The sequence below is a fragment of the Colletotrichum tamarilloi genome (genome assembly GCF_030869305.1).
Source record: "Colletotrichum tamarilloi strain Tom-12 chromosome Unknown Scaffold_36.1, whole genome shotgun sequence".
Taxonomy (NCBI): Eukaryota; Fungi; Ascomycota; class Sordariomycetes; order Glomerellales; family Glomerellaceae; genus Colletotrichum; species Colletotrichum tamarilloi.
In genome coordinates, this window is record NW_026849419.1 from 159,634 (window position 1) to 184,192 (window position 24,559).

The window sequence follows — 24,559 nt, forward strand, 5'->3', positions numbered from 1 at the left end:
GGGAGCCCGTGACCGTTCAAATAAATTACGTTAATATCTTTGGTGGCACCCCTGCATTCAAAGCGGTCATCGTTTCTGACTCTCCCTACCGTTTCCGCACCTCAGTCGCCCAGCCATCGATGCCCTCGCCTCGGCTGCCAACCTCGAGCCCATTGATTCGCACACCCTTCATTCCCGGCGTGTCGTCGAGCCACACATGCCCAGCCATACCTCCAGCATTGGCACGCTTCTCAGGTACCAGCTCAAGCATGGGCGTGAGGAAATCGGCAATGCGCTTTCCCTCCTCCTCTTTGAAATGATATTTCTCACGGAGGACGTCTGTCAGAGCCCAGTGGCGCAAGCGGTGAATATTTCGCAGTTCGCCTTTTCGGTTGAAAATCTCTTGGGACCACTTGCCAGACAGGCAAAGTGACTTGGGGAAGGGTCCCAAAAGCTCGATAATCTGAGCAATGTGGTCGTCGTCCTTTCCATACTTGGTTCCTGATTGAGGGTCAAAGAGGTAATCTCCTGTGATGAGTTCGAAAACCTGAGAGTTCTTCGTTAGATGGAAAAGATCAAAAGTACCTGCTACGACCCAGATGGGTATAGCACTGAGTAGGTCATGCTTACCATTGCTGCCATACTCCAAACATCGGTACTGGCGCCCCATTTCGCGCCCAGAATGACCTCAGGTGACCGATACTGCCGGGTCTGGATATCATTGGTAAAGTGGTGGTTGACCCAACAGGCGTTGCCCAAATCCGCAATCTTGACGCTGATAACATCGAATGCATGCGCATCATCCGCCTTGCGCTTATCCCCTGAAGATGATGAGTTGGTCTTGTCGAGTGAAATGCCGGAAACTTCCTTTGTGAGGAGATCACTGTGGTGAGAAAGAGCGGTCAGTATCAGATGAACCTCTTCTACTATTTGGCCAGGTGGGGTAATGCTCACGCTGTCTTTTCGCGCGTCTTTTGGTCAGCGTCGCGCTTGGGGGAAGCGTTGCTAGATGTCTTGCCATCTAAAATCGCAGCAAGAGTCAGCATGCGGTCGCTAAGCAGAACGTGACGGGGGTAGAAGAATCCGTGGGGCGATAGGCCCGTTTTGAACGAAGTGGCGGTGTTGAGAGGGGGCGCGTACCTTCGTGTAGCACTTGGCTGAGGCTGGAGTTGGTGCTAGGGAAGAGGTTGTTGTGGTTGAAGCTAGCATTCAGAGGAGATGGTAGCGGCTGGCTGCCTGTGATGAGAGTGCGTCTCCTCCTGCGACCGTTTCTGTTGTTCTCTTTGTCGCCAGGTTCGCTCTTAACGACCTTCTTGACAATCTGTTCAACGTCACCAATTTCGATGAGGACGTTCTCGGGCTTCAAATCGGTGTGGATAATGCCACATTCGCGATGTAGGTAGTCGAGGCCGAGCAGCACTTGCTTCGTGATTTGCTTGACCAAAGCCGTAGGGATACCTCGGTGATTCCATTTCTTAATGAGACCCAAGAGGTTCTCGCCCAAAACTTCGAACACCATGCAGACGTGTGTGCCGTTGGGACCTTTGTGTTCAAAGGAGTCGAGCAAGCTGACCACATGCTTGCGGCCGGGGTGGTCTGGCTTGGCCTGGACAATCTTGTTGAGGAGCTTGATTTCGTCGATGGCGGTCTCGGTGTAGTGCGCGGCAGAGCGAACAACCTTCAAGGCGACATGCTTGCCAGAGTTGTTGTCTCTAGAAAGCCAGACGGTGGAGAAATGGCCCCATCCAAGCTTGCGCACGATGGTGTACTTTCCGTCCTTGAACTTTTCACCAATCTGGACGGGGTGGTAGCCGCCCTTGCAGTAATCCTCGGAATCCTCCTCATCGGCTGTGTTCTCGGCGGGGTCTTCGCCTGATGATGTCGAAGTCGGCGAGTTCTGCATGGCAGCGGACAATTGATGGGTTCTATCAGAGGAAAAGGAGTTAGCTTCAATGTCGCAAGTGCCAGTCTGTGTAGCAGTGGTTCAGGTCATGGCGCGCAAATTGGCAACAAGCGGCGTCGTGTCTGTGATTGAAATGGCGGGGGTGGAGAATAGCAGGTCGGTGGGCAAAGATTTCGCAGCCGCCAGACGGGCCACGGAATGCGACAACGGGAGGAGAAGGAAGAGCAGAAACCTTGTCTTTAGGAAGCTCATGTTTGCAACATTGCGCATCCGGCGCGAACAGTCCTATAGCAAAGAAAGGAATGGATCGAAAAAGAGGATCGAACAAGCCGAGGACCGAGCGATGGGAAAGATCGAAACAACAAGCGGAAAAAAGGGAAATTTGGCAGAAATAATAGCCAGGACAAGATCCAGTGCGAAACTGGTGCCGTTCACAACATGGGAAAGTGAAAAGGTAGAATGAAGTGACAGCGGCAAGTCCAGTCGAAGGCCGACTAGGGTGGATAAAGAAAAGGTTGAAAAGGGAAGATGGATGGGAGGGAAAGGATGGTAGGTGGAAAGCGGTCGAGGCGAGGCGAGGCGGCGGGTGAGGCGCGGGATGTGTTCAGCCAGCAAGAAAAAAGGCAAATAAAAAATAAGAACAGCAGGCCAGCGTGGTTAAGGCCGATAAGGTAGGTAGGTAGTGAGCAAAGAAGGTTTTTTTTTTTTAAAGAGGCAGGTATCCGTAAGGCAGGTACGTAGGAAAGATACAATGCGTGCGTGCCGTTTGTGCTGCTGCTCGTTTCTTGTGTGTTCTGTGTTCCTCTCTCTTTCTCACACACACACAACACTCTCTCTCTGTCTCCGGTATCCCCAACTAAAAGGCACTGGAAGCGGGACACTCTGGACGGATAAGGCACAGAAAGGGCACCCCCAGTCGGTAAGGTAGCAAGAAAAAAGCAGGTAATGAGAGGAGAGGAGGGGTCAGTGATGTGAGTGAGGAGAACGGGCGGGAACAGCAGGCCAGGAACGGGGGGTCAGAAGGTGGTCTGGCGACGCAATAAGAATCCCAGGCCTGGGCCACTTGGGCCAGGGTCGGGTAGCGTCACCTCAGGGTCAGGGTGGACGGTGAGGGTCAGCGGGGACTGCCCACCTCAAAGCCAGAGCAGATCGTCCTCCCGTCGGGTTCAGGTTGTATTCGTAGTCGCGTCAGCAGCAGCAGCAACAACAACCTGCCAGTGCCACCAACAAGCAAGCAAGCATGGCACTGGGATACCTTTACCGCGCCTGCACCTACCCCCAAGCCACAACTTGGTAGTTGGGGTGTTGGGTGAGCGAGTTGAGGATTCGTGATACCTCTCTCAGACCACCATGTGAGGATGATACCAGCTTGGTATGCCGACCTCTAGTCTCCAACAGTGAATATTCACAGTCAAGTGCGTCTGTCAAATGCAAAGCAGGCCAAACCAGTCCAGTTCAGTTGAGTCCAGTTAGTCCTGTTGAAGATGACCGATGACGGTGACGGTCATGTCTCGCTCGTCAAAGTGGTGGCGCCAGAAACGTTCCCGCGCCGGTCGGCGCACCTAGTATGCCAACATGCCACCACCACCACTAAGTATGATGCTTTGCGCAGCATGGAGCGCAGTCTTGGCCATCTCTCCTCCAAAACGTTCCGGTATCTGCCGTCGCACAGGCGGAGCGCAGTACGAGGCATATCAACAACATGCACCGCCAACTTCCAAGTGCTTGCTACGCTTCTAGGGTTGTGGTGATGCTGCTGCTGACGCTGCTGCTGCTGAGCTACCGGGCGGTGGTGGCGACAGCTGGCGACCCGTAATATCTGCGGTGTGGAGGAGCCGTCCATTCTTTCTGGCTGACGTTCAGCGCGCCAAACAAACGTCCATCTTGGGTTCGGCCAATGGCTTCCCTGTGCAACGGCAACGGTAACATCCAATCCAGAGCCACCATGTCGTCGGGTATCAGCGTTGGTCCCACTGGATGGACCCCCTGAGCATCTATTCGTTGTCTGTCGTCTCATCGTGCTCTTCTTCCACGTCTTTGACAGTGCTGTCGCAGCATCTTTCGAAGGCGGTCCGTTGCTCTGCATATGTCCAGATGCCCGGGTGTGAGACAAACTGCGCGGCGCGGTGCTGGGCACATTGACTGGACACTGCCCTCTGCTTTCGCTGTGCCGTGTGCCAAATCGGACTGGGCCGAACTGAACTGGATATGGACTGAACTGAACCGGACTGGACTGGACTGAATTGGACTTGGACAGGGCCTGTCGGACTTGACAGGCTCAAACTTGCCTGGTCTGTGTTGCTTGGCCCCCCGTACTTCGCCCCGCCATATGGATGGAGCGCAGGGAAGAACGTGCGGCACCGGGCGCGGCGCTTTTAAGACAGGATAGAGGGGTAACAGTGTGGATGGTGGAGGATGTTGAAAGGGTGATAATGTCCTGTGTAAACGAAGCTTGGGGCGCTAAATGGCAACAAAATTGAGGTAATGAAAACCAGCAATTTGCAACTTCCCCGCCATCAACGGTAACGGAAATAAAACAACAATGCGGCATGAAGAGTGCAGGGCAGAGCAAAGCAAAAGACAAGAAAAGAAAAGGAAAATTTTCTTGGTCAAACTTACGGTGGTGTCTCGGTGGTAATAATAGGCTTCAGACTCTCCTTCTTGCGCTTCTTAGCCGCCGTCGACGAACCATTGGCGTTCGCAGCAGCATTAGCATTGGCGGCTGCTGGCTGCAATGGCTCTTGTGCGACAGCGTCTTGGGTCTGTTGAGTGCCGTTCATGATGGGCTGTGTGGAATGTGCAAGCTGGAATGCGAGGTGTCGTCCGGGTCGGGTAGTGTGGGGGACAAGTTGGGGGGATAAGTCGAGCTCGAGGGTCCAGACTGGCAGTTCGAGGGCGGCGGTGCGCGCCGCTGTGACGGCCTTGGATTGGTGATGCTTCGTCCTGTGGTGAGCAGACTAAACTCGGGTGTCCGATTGCAGCGCAGCGACTTGAAGCAGCTGTGCGCAGTGTCAATCCGCTATTCCCGTCTGTGATGGCTAGCCTCGCGCCTCGATTGGTATGATATTAGACAACTTGACAGTCGATGCAGGTAGTCCCCGCGAGAAGATGACAGTCGAACAAGTCGGGCTGCCGGTCGTTGGCAGTAGTTTGGTGGGGTGAGAGAGAAGGTCAAGAGACACGAGCCGGAGAGGTCGAGGCGGGGGAGTGAAGACCAAAAATGACGAGCGGGATTTTGCGAGAGGGGCGCAGCGGCAGCGTCGATGTGCGATGGCGACCGAGAGCGTGGCGACAGGCTCCACGGAGGAGCAAAGAGAAAGTGTGTAACTGGATCTAAGGTGCGTCCAGTTACTAGCAGCACGCGGGTCTGCGACAGCGATTCATCAGATGTGTTGCGCTGTGTTGAGATGGGATGCGACAGGGTCGTTTGTGTTTGGGGACCCCTTAGACTTGCGCGATATCCTAACGTCGACGGTTGTCGTGATTGTGGTGTTCTCGAGAGCCAAGTGAAGTGTTTGGTTATGGCTTGTGGCTCGTGGTTGCGACGTGATCAGGCGATTGCGTCCTCGTGAGGAAAGCCAAGGTAGTCTCGCTGCTGTTATTGTTCGTGGTTGTGTTGGTGAATCGAGCTGAATGAAATCCGGAGGGCGGTGATGTTGTTGCGCCTAGGTGGCCAAGACGGAAGGCGCGAGCGGGTGAAGCAGGAGCGCGAGTGATTGGTAGAAATATGGAGTGCGACTTTGGATTATTCCCTGTAGTGTATGTGGACAGCGTGCAGTGTCGAGAGAAAACGGACAGCTGGGGATGAGTCGAGCAAGACCGATCGCGATACGAAGTCTTTAGGTACGGGTAGGCGTGGTCTGAGCTTGGATGATATGGGGAGCGACCGGAAGATGACGAGGTTCGGTAGTCGGGGTGACGCTGGCGGCTGGCGTTCATGTAAAGGGTGGTAATTAGGTATCTGTCGTGTTAGATAGAGGTAGAGGAGGTTGGCGGGATTGGGGTGATGGTGAGGTATCTGCAAGGCAAGGCACGAAGCTCTGATTGGAGGAGGCAAGGTATTGCTAAGGGTGAGCCAACGCAGGAAGGTGGCTGCTAAGGTAGGTAAGAACCGGGAAGAAGGTGCAAGACACGGCGAGGTCGAGCGAGGTGATGCGGATGCAGAGGGGGGCAGGATGGGATGGGATGGGATGGGGGTTGATGGGATGCACAAGGCAATGGGATGGATGGATGGACGGATGGCGGGGAATGGAACAGGGCAATCAGAGAAGTGGCGTCTCAGTTCGAGTCGAAAGTCGAGAGTTGCGGCAATGAAGGTAAGGAATTGATTGAATCAATCAGGGCCCTCTCTCTCTCTCTGTGTGTGTACATACACGTCGAACAGCGCAAAGGTGAGGTGAAGCAAGGTACCTTGGCCCGAATCCGCACTACAAGGAGCTGAGGACGTCATTGATGGGGTTGTTGGGCGCAACACGGCGGGAGAGAACTTGAATGCGACAAGCAGCTGATGCGACCGAGTCGCCGACCGCAATTGGTGACGGCAGATGGTGGGGGTGGAACATGGAGTTCGGAACCGGGGTGAGGGAGGGGAAAGCGACTGAGAGAGAACAATCGATGAAGAACAGTCAAATCATCTCAGTCATGTTAATGAGTCTCCAGAAACCCAAAGAGACAAGACCTCACTTTGATGATTACCGAGCCTCTGGTTTGTCTGAGCGACATGAGATGAAGATGCCATCTCAGCCTGTAGACCATCATGATATTGCTCTCCATCCTTCCAAGGGTTCCTTTGACCACCTATATGTACGAAGTACACATTATGTAAGGTACGGAAACATCGCCTCTGTATCAAGCAAGACCTTACAAACCAAGGTACCACCTAGTTACGAGTGAATCAAATCGCCAACAAACACTATCCGTCAAATAGCCAGTAATGAAGCTTTTATCGCATGCAGTCATATCGACTCATAAACATTGCAGCCTTATTCATGTGCCTGGCTGGCATCGAGACATTCCACAACTGACTGGGCTCGTCTTCCAAACCCGTTCTGGGTGCATTCAAGCATTTCCATTCCATGAAAATGAACTGGGAGGTGCCTCTGAGATAAGATAAGGACTGTCCAATCTACCTTTATCGATAAGAAGCTCAGATCGCAGTCTCCCCCCCCCCCCCCCCTTCACTCGTAACCCCTGCCGTCTGCCATCAGCTAAGACACTTTTCCTCACCTTCATGGCCAAGAATTGGCGTGCGATACCCCATACCCTGTGAGAATTTCCATCTGAAGGATCCCCCAAGACCTCACGACCCAAGTCCACCACACCGGCTTGCCTTACTGAGAGGTCCCGGCAGAACCAATCATACCTTGCTCTCTCGTTGACGCATGCCATCATATCGTCACTAGCCACCGGGAAAGTCAGTGGGGACTCTTTACTTTATCTCAAGTGCCTCCAGTCAGGTCTGAACGGAGTCGAACAAACGCATACAATCTGTCAAGACCCGAAAGCTGACCTCATCTCTTAGCAAGAACAGAAACCCGATATCCCCTGGACGTTGCTGACCCGGCCGTCTTTCATCGAGCAATCCATCTACGACATGTTCTAGTTCTCTACTCCGTACCGATGGCCCAATGGCCAAGTCCACCGACACCCCGTGGGAGACTTATTCCCTGGCTAGTCAAGGTACTGCGCAACATAGCCAGGGCCTAGGGCACGCAACGCAAGCTGCAACGGGGCAAAGCGACCAACGCCCCCGATGTCGTACAGACCTGATCCGACTCGACACTCGACACTCGGCACTCGATGCAACCAGTTAGTTGGGCGTTTTCAGTTTGGTCGAGTCGTACCCAACGTCCTGAGCACAAGTGGCACCATCACCATACCTACCCGACTGTCGGGTTCAGCCCGTCCTGAGCTTTCTTTAACTAAAAACACAACTCTTTGTCACTCATCGGTTGCGGAACATACATGGCGGCATCGCCCAGCTTGTGGATATGTCGCAGTCTAAGCTCCGGTTTCTGATTCTTTTCTAATTGGATGCAGTCTTCCCCCATGGTAAAGAGATCAACCAACGTCTGCAGGCTCTCCCCTTGTCTGCTTGACCCATCCCGCACGAGTCGAGAACACCTACAACAGACATTTTCCTTGCATCTTGACCGCATCTTACCCGTCCGCTGGGCCCGGTGAGAGAAGAAAAGTCTGTCGAGCTCTGATCTTGAATTTTTTCAAGGGTCTCGAGAGTTCCATGGCCACCCAATGTTGGGCAGTGATTTTTTTAGCCATCTCTCAAAGACACGCAATATCTGCCCCTGCTGCCGTACTCACCTGGCCGAGAACTTAAGTGGCATTCGGTCGCGCTTGTTTCTTCCTTTTCTCGACCCGCCTCCAAGCTGCCCATAATTCATCTGATAAGCATCATCTCGTTGGCCAGCGCTGTCAGTCACAGGGCTAAGTCGAGGTGCTTGCGGCTTGTCCAGGCACCGCCCCTTATTGGACGTGCCTGTTTCTACTCGGCGCCTATTGCGGGAGGAATCCCAGACATGCAGTCCAGAGCACAGTAACCCATCCTTAGCGTTTTCTTTCCCTTCATGATCGCTCCATGCCATCTGTGGCCGCGAGAGGTACACCCCGCACGTCCATGTGAGCAGCTCACTGGCACTGTTCTGTCTGTCACCTGTCAGGTGTTATCCACTGCAGTAGAGCCTCATACCCAACCCAACGCGAATCTCCTTCAAGGAGCGCCAGCACGGTGTCATGTGTCACGCCCTACAAAGGTGGACAACACATGGTAATGTCAGGAGCTCGGGCCCGCTCATCGTCGTTGTCGTCGAGAAGCCGCGTTTCCCCGTTTGACAAGACCGAATTCCGTCTACTGCAGGGCTGCCGCATGCTGTGTTTGAGAAGACAAGCTGTGCCACTATCAACCCGGTCTTGGCACACTCGCTTCTGGGCTAGTCACCCGGATCTGTGACCCAATATTTCGAGATTACGCATCTCACTGCCGTACTCACTTGGTGTCAACGTCTCATCTTCTATGATGTGACGACCTGTGTGAGGGAAGTTGCGAAATCTTCCTACAGAGCGCACTGCTATTTCCTCGCTTGGCAATATCTTGCTCGCTAACTCAGCCTCTCTCTGCAAATTCGAGTTACATCATCAAGTGAGACATGTGGGAAAGGTGTGAGTTGCTCAAAGTAGGCAGTGCAATCAGCGAAACAATTGCTTGTCTTCGTCTGGTAGGACCAGAGCAACAAAGTCATTCAACAACGGACTCGCGTCTCAAGAGCGCAAAACTGGAATGACAAACCGTTGAAGACACGGTCTTTGTAGTCATGTCAACGTATTTGGCTGTCCATTGTACACAAATGCCAAATTTGTGGTGGCATCTTTGACCTAGGTGAAAGACGAATGGCACGGCTGAAAACACAATGTCGTGCCTTTCTTTGATCATCAACATATTTCGATGCCTTCCAATCGTGATTTAGACTATATGTTCGAGAAGAATCCTCGTGGAGAGAAAAGTTTCGTTTTGCAGACCGTAGACCTTCTTCACTTCAAATCAAACATTCTTATCGTACAGTATCACTATACCTTTGTGTCATTTACCTCTGTCGAATACTCTCACACAACACCCAGCATACATCACAATACCTTTGCCAGCATGGGTTTGCGTAGTACCATTGTGTCCAAGCTGGTCTCTGGGCACAACGGCAACACCAAGATCAATCTTAACAATAGCACAGACGAGCACTTCATCCGGCTCATGAACTCGGCTTTAGAAGAGCGACACATCCTGCCCAGGTGGACTTACGACGAGCCTGAGGTTGACGCCACAATTCTTGAAGTCAACTTTGCTCAACCATGTAAGAGAACCAGATCAACCTGGCCCAGCGACTACCACTTTCAGTCTATCCATCCACGCCGCCCATCCGTCACACCAAATGTAGCGGTACACACTGACTTGGTCAACCTGGCTAGAAGATTCGACATCCCCATCAACGCCCTGCACAACTTCATGCGCTTCCCGCCTGTCCGCGCCATTGTCCGTACCCTCCTCATCGAACTAGAGCACCCTGACGCGCAATCCTCGCCGCAGCTAGACGAAGTCGCGATCCTAGACAGAGTAGACGACATCGTCTCCAACACGGATCCTTCAGACCGACGTATGTACCTCAACCAGGTCACGAGCCCGGGCCCGCAGTTCGCAGATAGAGCCCTGATCCTCTGCCTCGTCAAACTCTGCGCCCAATTCGAGGGCTGGAATCGCTGGGCGTTTGGGTCCCGCCGCTCGACGATCCAGGTCTTCATGGGCGTCGTAGGCCTCTTTTGCAACGCGTGGGTGAAGGCGCCGACTGTTGATGCCTCGTGGTCGCGGGCTGGTGCCTCTTCTCTGCCTTCCTTTCTCTCGTCTAAGCGCTTCGGTGTATGTGAGTCTGAGACTCCATCTCCGCAGAGTAGACTCACTCCCGAGATCTGGTTCGATTGGTCCCTCCTCTTCGACCCCTGGCTCAGACAAACTAACGCGATCCAGCTGCTGAATCCAGAACCTATATCCGTACCGCTGTCGCCCTTCCCAGACTGCCACACGAGACACGAAGCTATAGTCGTGACGGACATCACCCAGCCGGAACCCGAAAAGCAGGGCCGCGTCGTGGTAAAGTACCACGACATCACGAAGCCCGACGAGGAGCGCTGGGCGTTCCGCTCGATTCTGGACTCGCGGTGGTCCGGGTCCGGTAAGACGCCGCGGACGGGGCTGCAGTATCTCGTCGAGTGGGAGTACGCTGAGCCGACGTGGCAGCCGGCGAGGGATCTGCAAGGCTGCGATTCGTGGGTGTTGCAGTTTCATCGGGAGAATCCTGGTAGATCTGGGCCTGTGGCCAGGTTGAGGCGGGCTTTGTGAATGTGAAGGGAGTGTATTGGTTGATGGGCGGATGTTGGGTCGTGAGGTCGGTACCCTGAACGTCACCTCATTGTTGCATTTCTGGCATTGGATAGTGTTCGGCGTTCAGAGCAAGTGAGTAACGTGCCACATTAAGGGGCGTTCGAAGAGACTGTAGAAAACCCCGGAATTCTCGGGTCGAGATCGCTTTCATATATTCTTGATACCCTACGTTGCTTACCTTTTTTCCCGTCTCATTTTGCTTCTGTTTTGAGGCTTTATGTCTCATTACCGTGACACTTGCTACTGAAACCAATACTCCAGTTGCTTCTGAGCGTACGTTTCACACGCTCGTCAGAACGCGATGATATACTTGGACATACTTATAACCTTTGGGGACATATCTATACATACATTGTGCTTCTTGCTTCTGAAGAGCAAGAGTATTTACATACTTCCCCCCTGCCAAACTCTCATTTCTTGTATCTCTTGACGGTTACATTGAATAATCCTTGACTTGGCGTCTGAGTCTACCGCATCCTCTACGTACGCATTCAAGTTTCCAGGCCTAGACTGCTTTCCTTCATCCTCATTGAACGAGATCAGAAGAATCTCGTGTCGTAAATTCGACGGGCTTCGCACCATTGGAGAACCACTTTTCGCACTCCTCTTGCGGTGAACTTTGGGGTTCTCTTCTTGTTGATATGATGGGATCTTTCCTTTGCCCTTTCTAGAATACCCTCCTTCATTGGCCACGGACATCCCGTAGTTTCTAGGGCTTGCGCGCTTCGCCGTGTGAGTTTTCCAGAAGCTGTGCTTTCTTCGATGGTATCTGGCCCCCGCTCTCGGTGCTCGAGCTGTCTCTGAGGACCACGGCTCGTGGTTTCTTTTGATTCCATGGAGAGCGTCGAGCTGCTCTGACGCAATTGGAGACGGGGCCTGCGCCAATGTTGATGCTCGTCTATTTCCCCGAGATCGTTAGATCGGTGCTTGTTGGGCCTGAATGGGTTGCTGTAGTATCGGGTTAAGGAGTCAGCGTCGATGTCACGTCCTGCAGTGTCCGGCGAAAGCTGTTCGACTGTGTACCCTGAGCTGTGGCCCCGAATATTGCGATCTTGGTCAATCCTTCTTGAGGAGAAGTCGGTACACCCACCGTGTATTGGGGAAATGATGCACGGGGGCTCATGATGCAGGCAGTATTGGGCCATCTTCAGAAGTGTTCTTGTTGATCAAGGTAGTTTCTTGAGTGAGTTGGCTATTGGCGTCATGCGGTAATTTGGGTGGGACCGCCTACACTATGTTCGACAAGACTAAGGATCCTCATTACTATTTGCTCTTAGCCTTACGTTGATAGTGCGAAGGTAAAGCAGGCTATTCTTCCTTTGATATCTGAACATTGTCAAAGGAGCGGTAGAAAGAGGGCCTGGCCAAGGACACTGTTCGCGGTTGGGGCCATGCCTGAGCACTCGGGCTAGTCGAACATCATGTATAAGTACACACCAGTGGAAAGTCACTAAACGAATCCTTCTTCGAACAATGAAAATTGTTCGAATACTGAGACTGGGCATTGGCTATAGAACTTAGAGGGTTAGACAGCCTTTTCCCCCCCAACTTTCGAACTGGCGGCGGCGACAATAGGAAGTTGGACGACCAGCTGGTTCTCCCGTAATCTATCAACCAAGTCAATTCTCTGTTGAGCAATCTTACGACCCGCTGAGACTTCGCTCTGGGATAGGGAGGGAGCGCGGGGTTCCCTGAATTGCGATGAAGCTGATAGAGAAAAAGAACGTTCCCCATGACCACGTTCCGCTCGCTATGATTTGGATGGCTGAAGTACTAGGCGTACGATGCGGCTGGCGTTGATGAGCAAAATCTCAGTAGAGTGAATTGCCTGCCCAACAAACACGTCACCAACTTTGACAATGGTCGCTAATTCGAAGAGCTCCATCGCTGCTACACGCTTCGCTCATCTTGATCGCGGCAGAGTGCCGATGATGGTGCTGTGTTTGCGTAGACTCCGTAAGTTCCCATGCAGAGCGCGTAAGACATCGTAGACGCGGGCGGTGACATAAGAGGTGTCTTGCCTACTAATGATCGGATCTCATTCGGGCCTGAGACACTCAGTGACTCTGTAACTACTCCTAGCTCGTATCTTTGGAAACACACTTGGGTGATGCTATTGTGTACAAGCAGGGGATCTCACAGACAAGGCAACAAATAGATGAACGCGACTTCCACTGCGGAACAATCATTCATAAACTGGCTGTACTTCATAACTCTAGTGGATGCTATAGGAATATAGAATATACAAATGATCAACTGTTATTATATTGCCTCACAAGCTCCCGGAAGACTGATCCAGACCTCACAAAAGTTTCCAACGTACCAATATTGTTTTCTCCTCGGTGAAAATCTCAGGTGGCTTCTCAGTGCACTATAGGCGGTAAAGCGACCTCATCCGGACTCTGAGAGAGTCCTGGTCTTCAGTCCTTTGCACGATCTTCGAGTGTGTCCTTCGTACCATCATGGGAGATGCTGAAAACCTTCATGTCGTCTTCCGTCGGCACCCAATCCTCAGGGACTCGACAGTGTTCCCGCGGTTTCCCGTTGGAGGTTGTGTATGGCGCCGACGTCTCGAGGTCCTTCCCCCCTTCATTTTCCATCTGCGGCTCGTCTGCTCTTTTCAATAGCTGGTCACAGCACCGTGTTGAGCAAGTGAGATCTCTCCTACCCGTCCACGAGCGTGCTTCTCCGCAGACTTCGCACTTCATTGTCGTTGTTTCTAGTCCGATCTGACTAAGCTGAGGGGCGCGCATTAGTTCTCTCGGAGTGGGATCATCCTCAGCCAAATGGGCCTGTCCGTCGCAACGAGATGGATCACGACCGTCTTGCCTGTCGTTAGACGTATGGCTGTCGGTTTCGCCGTTGTTGTGTTGACTCATTTTCAGATAGGTTCCAAGGTGCTTGGCACTGATTTGCTTGTTTTCTGAACCGTGTTGGCGATTGACAACGTTTCTTTCGGTGCAGTGTTTGATAAAAATACGTGGATATCTCCTATGCTGTGTAACCGACACGCCTTTTGATATTGGGTTTATATGTACTTAGCTCAGGTGAATTAGATCAGCAATTTAGAGAGACAAAAGTATCTGTTCATTCTTTGATACTTGAATACAGCTGAAGGGCGAAAGGCGGCTGTTCGTCTTTGACGTCTGAACAGCAGCAGGCTCGCGAGACAGCAAGTAAACCATGCCAGACCGTCAGTCTTCCTGATGATGTAGAAGTAGACAGTTGGAAAAACGTAGCTTTCCAGGTACTTGGAATTACATGTCGTTTCTCTGAGAGAACTTTACCGCTGCCGGCTTGAGGTCACTCCCATGGATTCGTGATACCCGCGATGCGCAATCCCACATCGTGGACTTGTCTTGACAGTTCTCGTCGACCACCTTGCTTTCCTGACCGTGGCACTTGCTGATGATATACAGATCACGGCTGACCCTCTACGAGTTTGAGCGGACTCTCCGAATGCCCGCGACATCGGAGAAGTGCTACATGGAAATAATGACCGTAGTTAGGCTACGGGCGAAAGCGCGACTTGGGCCCTAGAGCCTCAATCGGTTCCTGGTCAAGGTGCTTATGAAAAGCAGAGGAGCGGATGGCTGTGGTCACCATCTTCCCCTGAGGCATTACCAAAACATGGACTCGTATTCTAATTGAAACTTTTGCCAGTGAGGACAACTTGCTGCACATCCAACAAACAACGCAAATGACTGAATTGAAACTATAATGCCTTAGAGCCCATCCAACAACACGAACTCAATGACTCGCTCTACAAGCCTCAAAACAATACCCATAGCTTCAATATTCCGATGCTAGTTCGTTCTCGGTGAGGAACTCGGATGATTTGTTATCGATGTAACCTGGAAAGACCCCATGAAGAGCTATTTGGTGGCCTCGATCCCCGGGCGTCTTTACGGCCTCACGGCATCTTCGCCATAGATTTTCCGGGTTCCGGCTTCAAGCTTACGGAGTTCCGTCCTCGTACAACGTCTGGGGTTGCCTTCTGGCCAGTATGAATACGGGTCATGCTACTCTTCAACTGGGGAATGTCTTCTATTGCGTACGTCCAGCTCGCCCTGGCTGAGTGGTTCGACTCAATGGGCCTGTCGATTGGGAGGGGTTGAACGATGACGGTCGTTTCTCTGACTTGACGAAGCATTGCCCGATATTCTGGTAACTTTCTTGTCGAGATTGAGGATTGATATGTCTTCTCACGCAAGGCGATGGGATTGAGGATGACTTTTGCACAGCGTCTGGGAAAAGTTCTACACATGTAAGCATGCTATGCAACCAAGATTTATTTATCGATCGGCTTCATGTATATTGGAGTTCAGTTCGTAGATCAATGTTGCTGTCTGTCCTTTGATGTTGAACAAAGTGATGAGAGTGGGAAAGACAGCTTTTCGTTCTTTGACGCATGAACAGCTTCAAGAGGGCCAAACGGCAAACAAACTGTGTCAGACCGCCCAATATCTTGTAGCACCTGAAGAATTGCGTGTTTGATACTGGGTCCTGTAAGATACATCAGCCTGGCATGGATAGTGGTTTCAAATTTACACACGGCGATGGATTTGATCGATTTCTGTGATGAATAATAGAGTAGTATAATTACACTTGGTCTTCGTTTTCGCCATAAACTTCCTGTGCCAATGATAGTTACGAACTACTAGCTAAGCTTATACTTGAATCACACCATTGAAGAAAGCTATGATTACCTGCTAATCCTTACGGCTACTAACTCTTCACTCTCTAACTTACAGCATGAAGGATCTAGGCCAGGCTGATGTGTTTGAGCGTATAGGACCCATTGCTAATCAGCAATTCCATCAGCAATTCACAGGAAGGACCGACCGCGAAATATCATCGTTATTTCATCAGCAACACGAGTTGTTAATGTTTTGTTATTGTATTGTGCTCGATGAGAAGCCTAGTTGACTCCCCGTTGATCTATTCCCAGGAGTCTTGTTACTCTATTCAGAACTCCGAGAAGGCTCTGAGCCCCGGTAATTCATATCATCTTCCAGCTCGTCTTCTATGAGATTGTCTGATGTTGGCTTTAGGGCATCAGATGCAAGCTCCGCTTCGATCAGGAGTCTCGTCGTATCTCTGTTTGAACTGTATTGAAACTTTTGCTGTTTCCCCTCACTGCGCGGGTCCCGTCTTCCCCTGAAATGAACACCTGGGCAACTGTCTTTTACATGGCAGATGTCTCTGGTACCGAGTATGAAACCGTCAACTGTAGGGACTGGTCCCTTGTCGTAATCTGTTGGGACATTTTTGCCTTTAGGATGGATGGGTTGTACCAATTCCTCGCCTTTCCGGTACAAAGACCAGTGATATTTCTCATGGCAATGAATTGGATTATCGCACGTTGTCTCCGTTTCCTTCAGTGGAGTTGTCTTGATTGGTGCCTTGTAGCCCGGCGGTCTGGGTTCGGGATGGATCGGGTACACCAATGTATCGCCTTCCCAGTAGAGATACCAGTGGAACTTGTTTTCGCACTTCTCTTCCTCATTCTCTTTCTTGCTGGATGACGCAAGCATATTGCACTCAGGTCTGTCATCATTCCGTTCATTCATTTCTCTGGTGACACCTGGATTGATCGAAATTAAGATGTAAGGTACGTTCTCTAAGTGTGTGGACGATTGAAGACAAACTCTTGCGCGATGTTTGATGAAACTATCATCCAAGACCGCAAGACTTCCATGTATCATGTTTATATAGTTCAGATTTGCATTGGTCTCTCAAAGAGAGCCAAACGCCGCTGTTCGTTCTTTGATACCTGAACATGGTGGATGGAGTGTGACAGGAAGCTGGTTGTTCTTTGACGCGTAAATCGCAATGGGACCATTCAAAGATAGCCTCGCTACAAAGAGGGGCGGCTCCCAGGCTGGCCCTTAATGAACAAGACGGCGAGCGAGGGCAATCGAACTGTGCCGAACTATTGGACGTCTTACTATGCCAGCAAATGATATGGAAAGAAAACGATGCTTATCATAACTTGAAATTAATTGTCATATATCATTCTATGTACAGCATTAAGGTATCAGTCTATGCTTTCCCAAATCCCAAAACAAGGTCTATCAATGTTTAGAACGCCCACTGTCTGCACCAATTTTGCATCAACTCAGGTGTCACGGCCTGCATCTCCTTCATCGTCTTGCTGCTCTTTGTCGTGCGCTCCATTGAGAATTCGACACCCTGTCCCTCGCCCATAGCCAAACCCTGGTAGAAGTCAAGCAACTTGATGCCCGGGTTCTTGTCAACGTCATCTGTGGTCGCCGTGCTGTTCTCCAACAGCTCAACCCACTCCTTGAAGGATACCAACTTCTTGATGACACCGTCACCGTAGAACTCCCTGACGGCCTCAGCCAGTGTCTCCCAGGGTACGGTGCGCGGGTTTACGCCGTGGAAGTAGCCGTTGATCCTCTCCAATGGCACGGGGGCAGCAATACCAGAAACCTCTAGGATGAGGTTCGCGATACCTTCAATGGGTGTCCAGTTGACGGTCGCCATGGCGCCGAGGTCACGCGGCAGTGCACCGAGGTACTTCGAGCTAGCGATGATGGTAGGCAGCCACTCCTGGCGGTTCCATACACCGTCCTTGGACTGCGGGCCGGCGACCTGTCCGACACGGACGACAGCGGCGGGCACGCCCGAAACCTGCGTCGCCTCATCGAGGATGAGAGAGCTGACCATCTTAGAGCGACCGTAGCCGGTGCTCGGCAGGGACAAATCCATCAGCTTCTTCTCCGGCACGGGGCCGGGGCCCTGCCAGGTATCAACGGTGCCGATAGAGCTCACGAAGACGATGGGCACGTTCTTGGCAGCGCGGAGGGAGAAGTCGACCCAGTGACGGACGCCACGGATGTGCGGCTCAAAGGTCTCGACTGAGATGTTGAAGTTGACGGGCCAGGCATTGTGGATGATGCGGTCTGCCTCCTTCAGGAGACGGTCGTAGACTTCCGGCCCAAGGCCGAGATTGCTCTTGGACATGTCGACGCAGAGGAATTCTGCCTTCTTCCAGGTGGTGGCGAGGCCGCGCTCGGCGGACATCTTGACCTGGCGCTTGCCGCTGTCATCGCTGCGGTTGAGGCAGACGACCTTCGATACGGCGGGGTTGTGTTCCATGAAGTCGAGGAGGTAGGAGCCCAGAGCGCCGGTGGTGCCGGTGACGAGGACGGTCTGGCCCTTGTCGTTTGGCGCGGGCTTGGAGCCAGCACTGCTCTTGGGGAGGTCGCGGGTGTACTTTTGCAGCTGTGCCTCCATGGCGTGGATGTCATGGTTTTCACTGTCGCCGTTGCTGTCTGAAGAGGTGTTCTTACTAACACGGTCCATGAGGTAGGCAGCCAGCTGGCGAGGGGTGGGATGGGCGTAGATAACGCGAGTTGCGATGGCATCGGCGGTGATGTTTGCGCCGGCGGCCTCGAGGCCCTTGCGGAGGAGACGGGAGGCGTTGATAACCTGCATGGAGTCGATGCCAGCGCTGAAGAAGTCCGAGTCGGCGGAGAGGGCGCGGCTGCCGAGGGTCTGCTGGAAGAGCTTCTCGATGGAGTCGATCATTCCTTGCTGGGAGGAGACGTCAATGTTGACGGACAGGGAGTCGGCGCCGTCCTCAGCCTTGCTATACCACGCGTCAAGCTCGTCCTTGTAGAGCTTGAGGGCCATAGGTCGCTGGATGGTGCCCTTGCCGGCACGGGGGAAGGGCTTCTCTGGGTTGGTGACGCCGATGAAGGCGCGGCCGATCTGGCCGTGAGCGACGGTCTCCTTGTTCGCCTTGACGACCAAAGGCCAGACGTCGTCGATAAATTGCTGGATGTCATCCTCGGAAGTCAAGGTTTCGGTGGGTTCGAGGATGAGGAAGGGCTGGAAGCGCATGGCGCCGGCGACGACGGCGCCTTTGACTCTCGCGTGACCGGTGACGATCTCCTCAATGGTGACAGGATTGAGCTTCTCGCCGTTTGAGAAGACAATGATGTTGTCGGAGCGGCCGTAGTACATCCAGTGGTTGGGCAGCGTCGGGTGCTTCCGGTACAAGTCCTTTGTGTTGTACTCGTTGACATCGGGGAAGGTGTAGAAGATGCCCTGGAGGGGGTCCGCCTTGTCCTTGCGAATAATGACCTGCTCGTAAATGTCCTCGTCCTCACCGCTGGCTTGACGCCAGTCAACGCCAAGTCTGTCCGAGTCGACGATGAACCACTGCCACAGCTCGAGGTTCTTCTGGAAGTAGTATGGTAAGGGGGCCGCCTCAGTAAAGGCGATGACGCTCGAGACGGGGACGCCCTCCTTGACGAGCTTGTCGCCAGCGCCGCGGGCAAGGTTGCCACCACCGAAGTTGACGCGCTTGAACTTCTGGAGCGCCGCGATGCCCTCGGGCATATGGGCCATCTCTTCGAGGATGGCGGGAGGCAGGATCACGTTGTCGATCTTAGCGTACTGGGCAGCGTCGATAACGGTCTGCGGCGTCAGGGGCCGGTCCGTGAAGCCCAGCGCGACGGGCCGTCCCCAGTAGATCGTGGCGAAGGTTGACATGTAGCAGCCGGCGGCGTGGAAGAGGGGCATTGGCAGGAAGAGGCGGGTACCGTGCATGATGGATTTTACGCAGTTCTCGGAGCCCATGAAATCGGGGACGTTGTGGAAAGCGTCGGCGACAGACATCATGCCGACACGGGCGACGATGGGCTTTGGCAGACCTGTGCTGCCGCTCGTGTGCAGGACGACGACGGGGTCATTTTCTGCCTCTTCGTAGGTCTTGTTGTAGGGGAAATGGGGCACCTCGTCGTCCGAGAGCCATGCGTCTGCCGAGCTGACCATAATGGCGTCCATGGGGCGCTCTTCCAGCAGGGGCTGGATGACATCCTTGAAGGACGAGTCGAAGCAGATGATGTGGCAGTCTGTCTTCTCGAACAGGTTCATCTGGCCTTCGAAGGAGTTTCTTGGGGAGATGAGGAGGGCCTTGTATCCTGCCTTGATACAGGCGATCATAATAATCATGTAGCGGGCATCGTTGGGGCCGATGTAGGTGAGGGTTGGGAAGCTTCCAGGTTCGGGCTTGCCGCGCTTGTCGATGATTCTCTGGGCTATCCGGTTCACCGCGTTGGCGATCTGCTTGTAGGAGATGGGCTTCCAGCCATCTTGGGGGTTGGAGGAGCGGGGGACGGAGATGAACTCTCTGTTGGGTTCTGACTTTGCGACCTCGTCGAGGACCTGGGGAATCAAGCGCTTTCCGTACTGGGGCTGTGCCATGCTGAAGTAGTGTAATGCTGAAGTAGTGTAATGCTAGTTTGTCAAAAGTGAGATACTAAGTTGGTATCGTATGGTAGTGTTTCGAGGGTTGAAAGTATCAAATGGTATAAGCTGTATTGTGTTGCAGTTGTAGATGATAGTCAAAAGGCTTGTGAGAGTGGGATATGTGTGAGTGTGTGGTCTCGAAACCCAAGTTCACGGGGCCAAGCCAGAGTGTTTATATATTCAGAAGAGAGAAAGCTCTGCTCCATTCTCTTCTGGGCTAAGGTAGCAAAACATACTTTTGGGTCCAGCATAGTTCTGGCCCCTAGCCATGCATCGGCATTTTCTCATGATGCTCAAGTCCGCACACCTACTCAGCGAAGAAGGACATAGCTCGGCGAAGGAGTTGAGATGAAGACGTCATGTCCACATGGCAGCAGTTCCACCGTGCTGCAACAAAGCCCGGGACCGTTATCGGCCGGTCGGCGCTCAAAGGTGTACCGGCGCCGCGAGTGGAGCAACGCTGAAGTTGGGAGGAGGGAGGAGGGACAAGGAGGGAAGAAAAGGCTTGTTTCGAGTTCGTTTATTGCCCATTGCTGAACTAAGCCGGGTCTCTAACGTAGGAAGATCGGTCGTCCTCTAGGGGCGAGCCGCGAGCTAGTGTAAGGTGTCACCGGTGTGTGCGGTCTTTGCCCACATTGTGTGCTTGTCTTTCCTCGCAAACTGCCAGAAACAGGTTCCGGTTTCTAGCGGGGCACGTACGGGCAGTGTGGGGCGAAGCGGACGGAGGAGTTGAGGACGGAATTCGGCCGTCAAAAGGGGCATAGAGGGGGGCGAACGGGGGTGGTGAATCTCCTGCGCTTCATCCATGGACCATGGGCCATGGGTATTCTCGCTCGAGTCCGAACTGTAGTTTGCGACTGCGAAACCGTACTTCGGGTGGCATTCACGGCATGTTGAAGACCTATTTGATGGGTCCTCCTTGCTTCACACTCGTGGGTCCTCCGTATGAGAGTATAGTCATGTACGGAAAGGTATCAAGAGAGCAGGTAGATCTCTTGACTGACTTCAGCCTCATACGCGCGGGCTCGCCGTTGACGAACTGGGCAGCAAACCGGCGAGTTTTGGGTCTGCCTGGCTGGTCTCAGTCTGGCACCCCCTGACAACCCGGATATGCCTCACAATGACAGGACTGCGTCTGCAAGATTGCAAGAGTGCCTCAACATTGCAGACGCTACCGTACGCGTGTGTGGGGTGGAACGAAGTCAAGCTTTGATGCTAGGACGGGCCGTGATATCCGCTTTTCTCCTTCGGAGGGCTCGGAGAGACATTGGTTTGTGAGAAGTGCGAATGTGGGAACTCGATCCAATGGCTGTGAGTTGTATCCATAGCCGAATCAAGGCCCGATCTCTTCGTATCTTTTGAGTTTCTCAAGCTTCTACTGGCCTGCTCGTTTGGCCTAGGCATCTCCACAGCTTGTTCGAATCTGAAGGAGAGTGGCGCCGCAGTCTGCAGTCTGCAATCTGCAGAACAAGGGGGGACGGAAAGACGGCTAGCCCGACCAGGATCAGTGATCTTCTGCGAGTATGACTGAGCAAAGCTTGAAAAAAGCGTAGGATCGCACTGGAACGGAACATTTGAGGCGCGGCGGCAGGGCGGGCGGGAAGCGGTCGGCATTTGGCGGCGCACGGGACAGATTAGATTGCAGATCTCCTCCCTTTTACCTGGGGCCGCTGCACTAACTTCTCTCCATCTTAACTGGTTCAAAGTAGTCGTGATTTGTGGTTGTGTCAGTGTCTGGTGGACTGGGACGAAGAGGATCATCAGAGTTGGGGCCGGGGGGAGGCTTGGCTTCGAGTGGCGCATACGTCAGCAGCCCATGACCTCACATCTCACTCACACAAACTCACTTTTCACTATGACTTTCACTTGTCCCTTCTCACTCTCACTTTCACTGTCACAACACCCACACAAATTGGGTGAAGGATTTTTAAACCCCCGCAAATCTCTTCGACAGAAGCTTCCAATTCGTCTTCTAGTCTGAACTTGGCAAAAGACCCTTACTACGCACTACATCAAATAAGGTAGCACTAACATGCTACTCTGTTACGCTGATCACTGATCGAGAGACACAGACACGGACCGGACATCGGCATATTCACTTCATAGCGCCGAGAATCCTTCAATTCCTTCCGCATGCTACACGGGAATATCGCACTTGTCTCGTGCCGCCTCGGCTTATTTGACTACGTGATCAGTATACTCTGAATCTTCACTTGAGTTGAGACTCGTAAGACTCATGAGACTCGGGCGCATCTCTCGGCCGGGAAGAGACTTGAACCATTCATAACTTCACATAGCTACCCTAGCCACACACTAGACTCATCCCATCTCATCATCTTGCGTCGTACTCTTCCCTCCCGTGCTATCTGTCATCAACTGCACCTCTGGTCTTAACTCCACCCTCGTTCTCGCATAGGGCGACCACTCATACTACGAAGGCACTCATCCGGGAATTGCAGCCAAGACCCATCACTAACTCCGGGTGAAACAGCACCTTAAAATGGACGGCCGCATAAAAGGTCCTCGTCGCCTGTCGCGCTCTGGCCCTTCCGTCCCTGGTTTGCTGAACTAACTGGCTCCCTGGGAAAGGTCCGGTTGGTGGCTTCATCTACTCCGTAGACTTTTCTATATGCATTCGATGCATTGAAACAGCAGAGACCCCTGGCAAGGCCCCATGCGAAGATCTCTCCTCTTCGAAAAACCGCCTATATCCCACGACCGACGTATCGATGAAGAACTTGCTCTATTGTTGAGCTTTGGCACGTCGCGTGTGTGCCCACATATCCACAAAAGATCTTGCCATGTTGTTCAGGCAGTTCTCGAGGCATCGATTTGGAAGACTCGCAATATCAAACAATACCTCAAGTAGGCCAAATAAGTAGCTAACTCCGACTGCTCACGCTGTCGTAATCACTCCTCAAAATAAGAGACCGTGCCTCCCACGCCGCAAACAGCATCTCTGCAGGAACAGGAGCAAAGATGATGATGCCAACAATCTGCCCAAACCCCCAGTCGTCCCCAGCATACTCACTTCCCATGTTGCTCGCCGCCGCCGCCTGAATGCTCCTCAGACGGAAGACGCACCACAGAAGCACGCAACCCAAGAAAAGCGGGACGAACAGCAGCAGAGCCTGGACCAGACTCTGACTCGCCCACGCCCGCTCGACGAACCGTTGTGTCCGTGAAAGAGTGACGGTTCGCTGGCGCTCCTCGCCAATGTACCGATCCTGCGTCTGCAGCCTGCGGACGCCAAGCTCCATGGCATGCCACAACATGAATAAGAAGATGAGTAACGAGGCCATCATCTCGCATACGGCGAGGGCCCAGTGCTCGCTGATGGTGAATTTGGTGACCTCGCCGAAGCACATGTTCCGGATTCTCTCCCACTCTTCATCCGTGACGTATGTTTTCCCATTGCCGCCTTTGCCCTCGCCAACGCGGAGCGGTGCCCAGTTGTGAATGCACTGCGAGAGGAACGGGTAGAAAAACAAGACGCAAACGAGGGCGAAGAGCATCAGACTAAAGTCCCGTCGTCTCTGGTCTTGCCGCATTTTCCTATTTTGTCGCGCCTGTCTATCGCTCTCCGGGTGGAATAGTTCCAGGGGTAACAGGGCGACTGGGTACAGCAGCGGCAGGATGCAGACGACGGAGACCGCAAGGGCGATTTGAGCTTCGTTGGCGCCGAAGCCGGCTGTGGATATACCGAAATCCTTATTGACGAGCATAACTATCGCTGCGAGCTCGATGGCGATGGCAAAGTAGATTGCAAACTCGAAGAAGGCGTCAAAGCCGGCTTTGAGGACGACTTGGAAGAACTCTGCTCTTGGGCCATATCTCTGTCGAATCATTATGATAAGGGAAGCCAGAACGAAGCCTAGGGCTAATTCGACGGCATAACCGATGGAGACCTGTTGTCCGTCATGAATCAGTACTGTTGAAAAGCAAACGGTGTGAGATAAGTGAAGCGTACTTACCCCTATTCCCGAAATGTCGGGATTGGCATCGCCCCAGATGGCACCGCATATCTCTTCTTTGCATCGATCAAGTTCGGTGATGTTGAAGCTTGTCGCCGATTTAAGCTGATCAATGTAGAGATTGAAGTCGTTGAGGTCTTTTAAGCTGGCGCACCGTTCAGTCATGTTGACCATGAGCTCTTCTGTGTAATCTTCTTGAGGAGAGAACTATACAAACGCAGTGATCAAGGGAAGAGCTTTGGGAACTATGCGTTGTAGACAAAATTTGAGAAAGTCGACGAGCGAGCATATAAGATAGAGGGCAAGGAGAGTGATGTCCCGAAAAGGAAGAAGGAAGTACCATTGCCTTCCAAATCATTGCCAAGACCTCATTTAAGCTGCTTTAAAACTCACGTATAGGCAGCCTCTTCAGATTGCAGACGAGAAGCTAGTAGAAAATGTTCAATGCGCCTCATGTCTGAGTGCTAAACAAGCCAC

The 24,559-nt window shown here is 52.7% G+C and overlaps 9 protein-coding genes across 9 annotated transcripts; 1 reads left to right on the forward strand and 8 right to left on the reverse strand.

The window, feature by feature from the left end:
• Positions 1 to 85: 85 nt before the first annotated feature.
• Positions 86 to 2,152, reverse strand: CTAM01_09305 (uncharacterized protein; the record flags this gene model as incomplete). Its single annotated transcript, XM_060525324.1, has 5 exons — positions 86 to 526; positions 610 to 862; positions 934 to 1,000; positions 1,120 to 1,904; positions 2,115 to 2,152. 5 exons carry the CDS (start codon positions 2,150 to 2,152, stop codon positions 86 to 88), a joined length of 1,584 nt encoding a protein of 527 aa, XP_060380029.1.
• A 1,509-nt stretch (positions 2,153 to 3,661) lies between these two features.
• CTAM01_09306 (uncharacterized protein) lies at positions 3,662 to 3,829 on the reverse strand (the record flags this gene model as incomplete). Its single annotated transcript, XM_060525325.1, has 1 exon — positions 3,662 to 3,829. The coding sequence occupies one exon, from the start codon at positions 3,827 to 3,829 to the stop codon at positions 3,662 to 3,664; it is 168 nt and encodes a 55-aa protein (XP_060380030.1).
• Positions 3,830 to 3,876: 47 nt separating this feature from the next.
• On the reverse strand, positions 3,877 to 4,662 carry CTAM01_09307 (uncharacterized protein; the record flags this gene model as incomplete). Its single annotated transcript, XM_060525326.1, has 2 exons — positions 3,877 to 4,069; positions 4,502 to 4,662. The coding sequence occupies 2 exons, from the start codon at positions 4,660 to 4,662 to the stop codon at positions 3,877 to 3,879; spliced, it is 354 nt and encodes a 117-aa protein (XP_060380031.1).
• Positions 4,663 to 9,539: 4,877 nt separating this feature from the next.
• Positions 9,540 to 10,781, forward strand: CTAM01_09308 (uncharacterized protein; the record flags this gene model as incomplete). The annotated part of the gene is made up of 1 exon (XM_060525327.1): positions 9,540 to 10,781. The coding sequence occupies one exon, from the start codon at positions 9,540 to 9,542 to the stop codon at positions 10,779 to 10,781; it is 1,242 nt and encodes a 413-aa protein (XP_060380032.1).
• A 2,462-nt stretch (positions 10,782 to 13,243) lies between these two features.
• Positions 13,244 to 13,855, reverse strand: CTAM01_09309 (uncharacterized protein; the record flags this gene model as incomplete). Its single annotated transcript, XM_060525328.1, has 1 exon — positions 13,244 to 13,855. A coding segment is annotated over one exon (612 nt), but the record flags the coding sequence as incomplete, so codon positions are not given.
• A 1,932-nt stretch (positions 13,856 to 15,787) lies between these two features.
• Positions 15,788 to 16,396, reverse strand: CTAM01_09310 (uncharacterized protein; the record flags this gene model as incomplete). Its single annotated transcript, XM_060525329.1, has 1 exon — positions 15,788 to 16,396. One exon carries the CDS (start codon positions 16,394 to 16,396, stop codon positions 15,788 to 15,790), a length of 609 nt encoding a protein of 202 aa, XP_060380034.1.
• A 511-nt stretch (positions 16,397 to 16,907) lies between these two features.
• CTAM01_09311 (thioester reductase domain-containing protein) lies at positions 16,908 to 20,063 on the reverse strand (the record flags this gene model as incomplete). The annotated part of the gene is made up of 1 exon (XM_060525330.1): positions 16,908 to 20,063. One exon carries the CDS (start codon positions 20,061 to 20,063, stop codon positions 16,908 to 16,910), a length of 3,156 nt encoding a protein of 1,051 aa, XP_060380035.1.
• A 1,412-nt stretch (positions 20,064 to 21,475) lies between these two features.
• Positions 21,476 to 21,682, reverse strand: CTAM01_09312 (uncharacterized protein; the record flags this gene model as incomplete). The annotated part of the gene is made up of 1 exon (XM_060525331.1): positions 21,476 to 21,682. The coding sequence occupies one exon, from the start codon at positions 21,680 to 21,682 to the stop codon at positions 21,476 to 21,478; it is 207 nt and encodes a 68-aa protein (XP_060380036.1).
• Positions 21,683 to 22,990: 1,308 nt separating this feature from the next.
• On the reverse strand, positions 22,991 to 24,256 carry CTAM01_09313 (uncharacterized protein; the record flags this gene model as incomplete). The annotated part of the gene is made up of 2 exons (XM_060525332.1): positions 22,991 to 24,016; positions 24,083 to 24,256. 2 exons carry the CDS (start codon positions 24,254 to 24,256, stop codon positions 22,991 to 22,993), a joined length of 1,200 nt encoding a protein of 399 aa, XP_060380037.1.
• Positions 24,257 to 24,559: the final 303 nt, after the last annotated feature.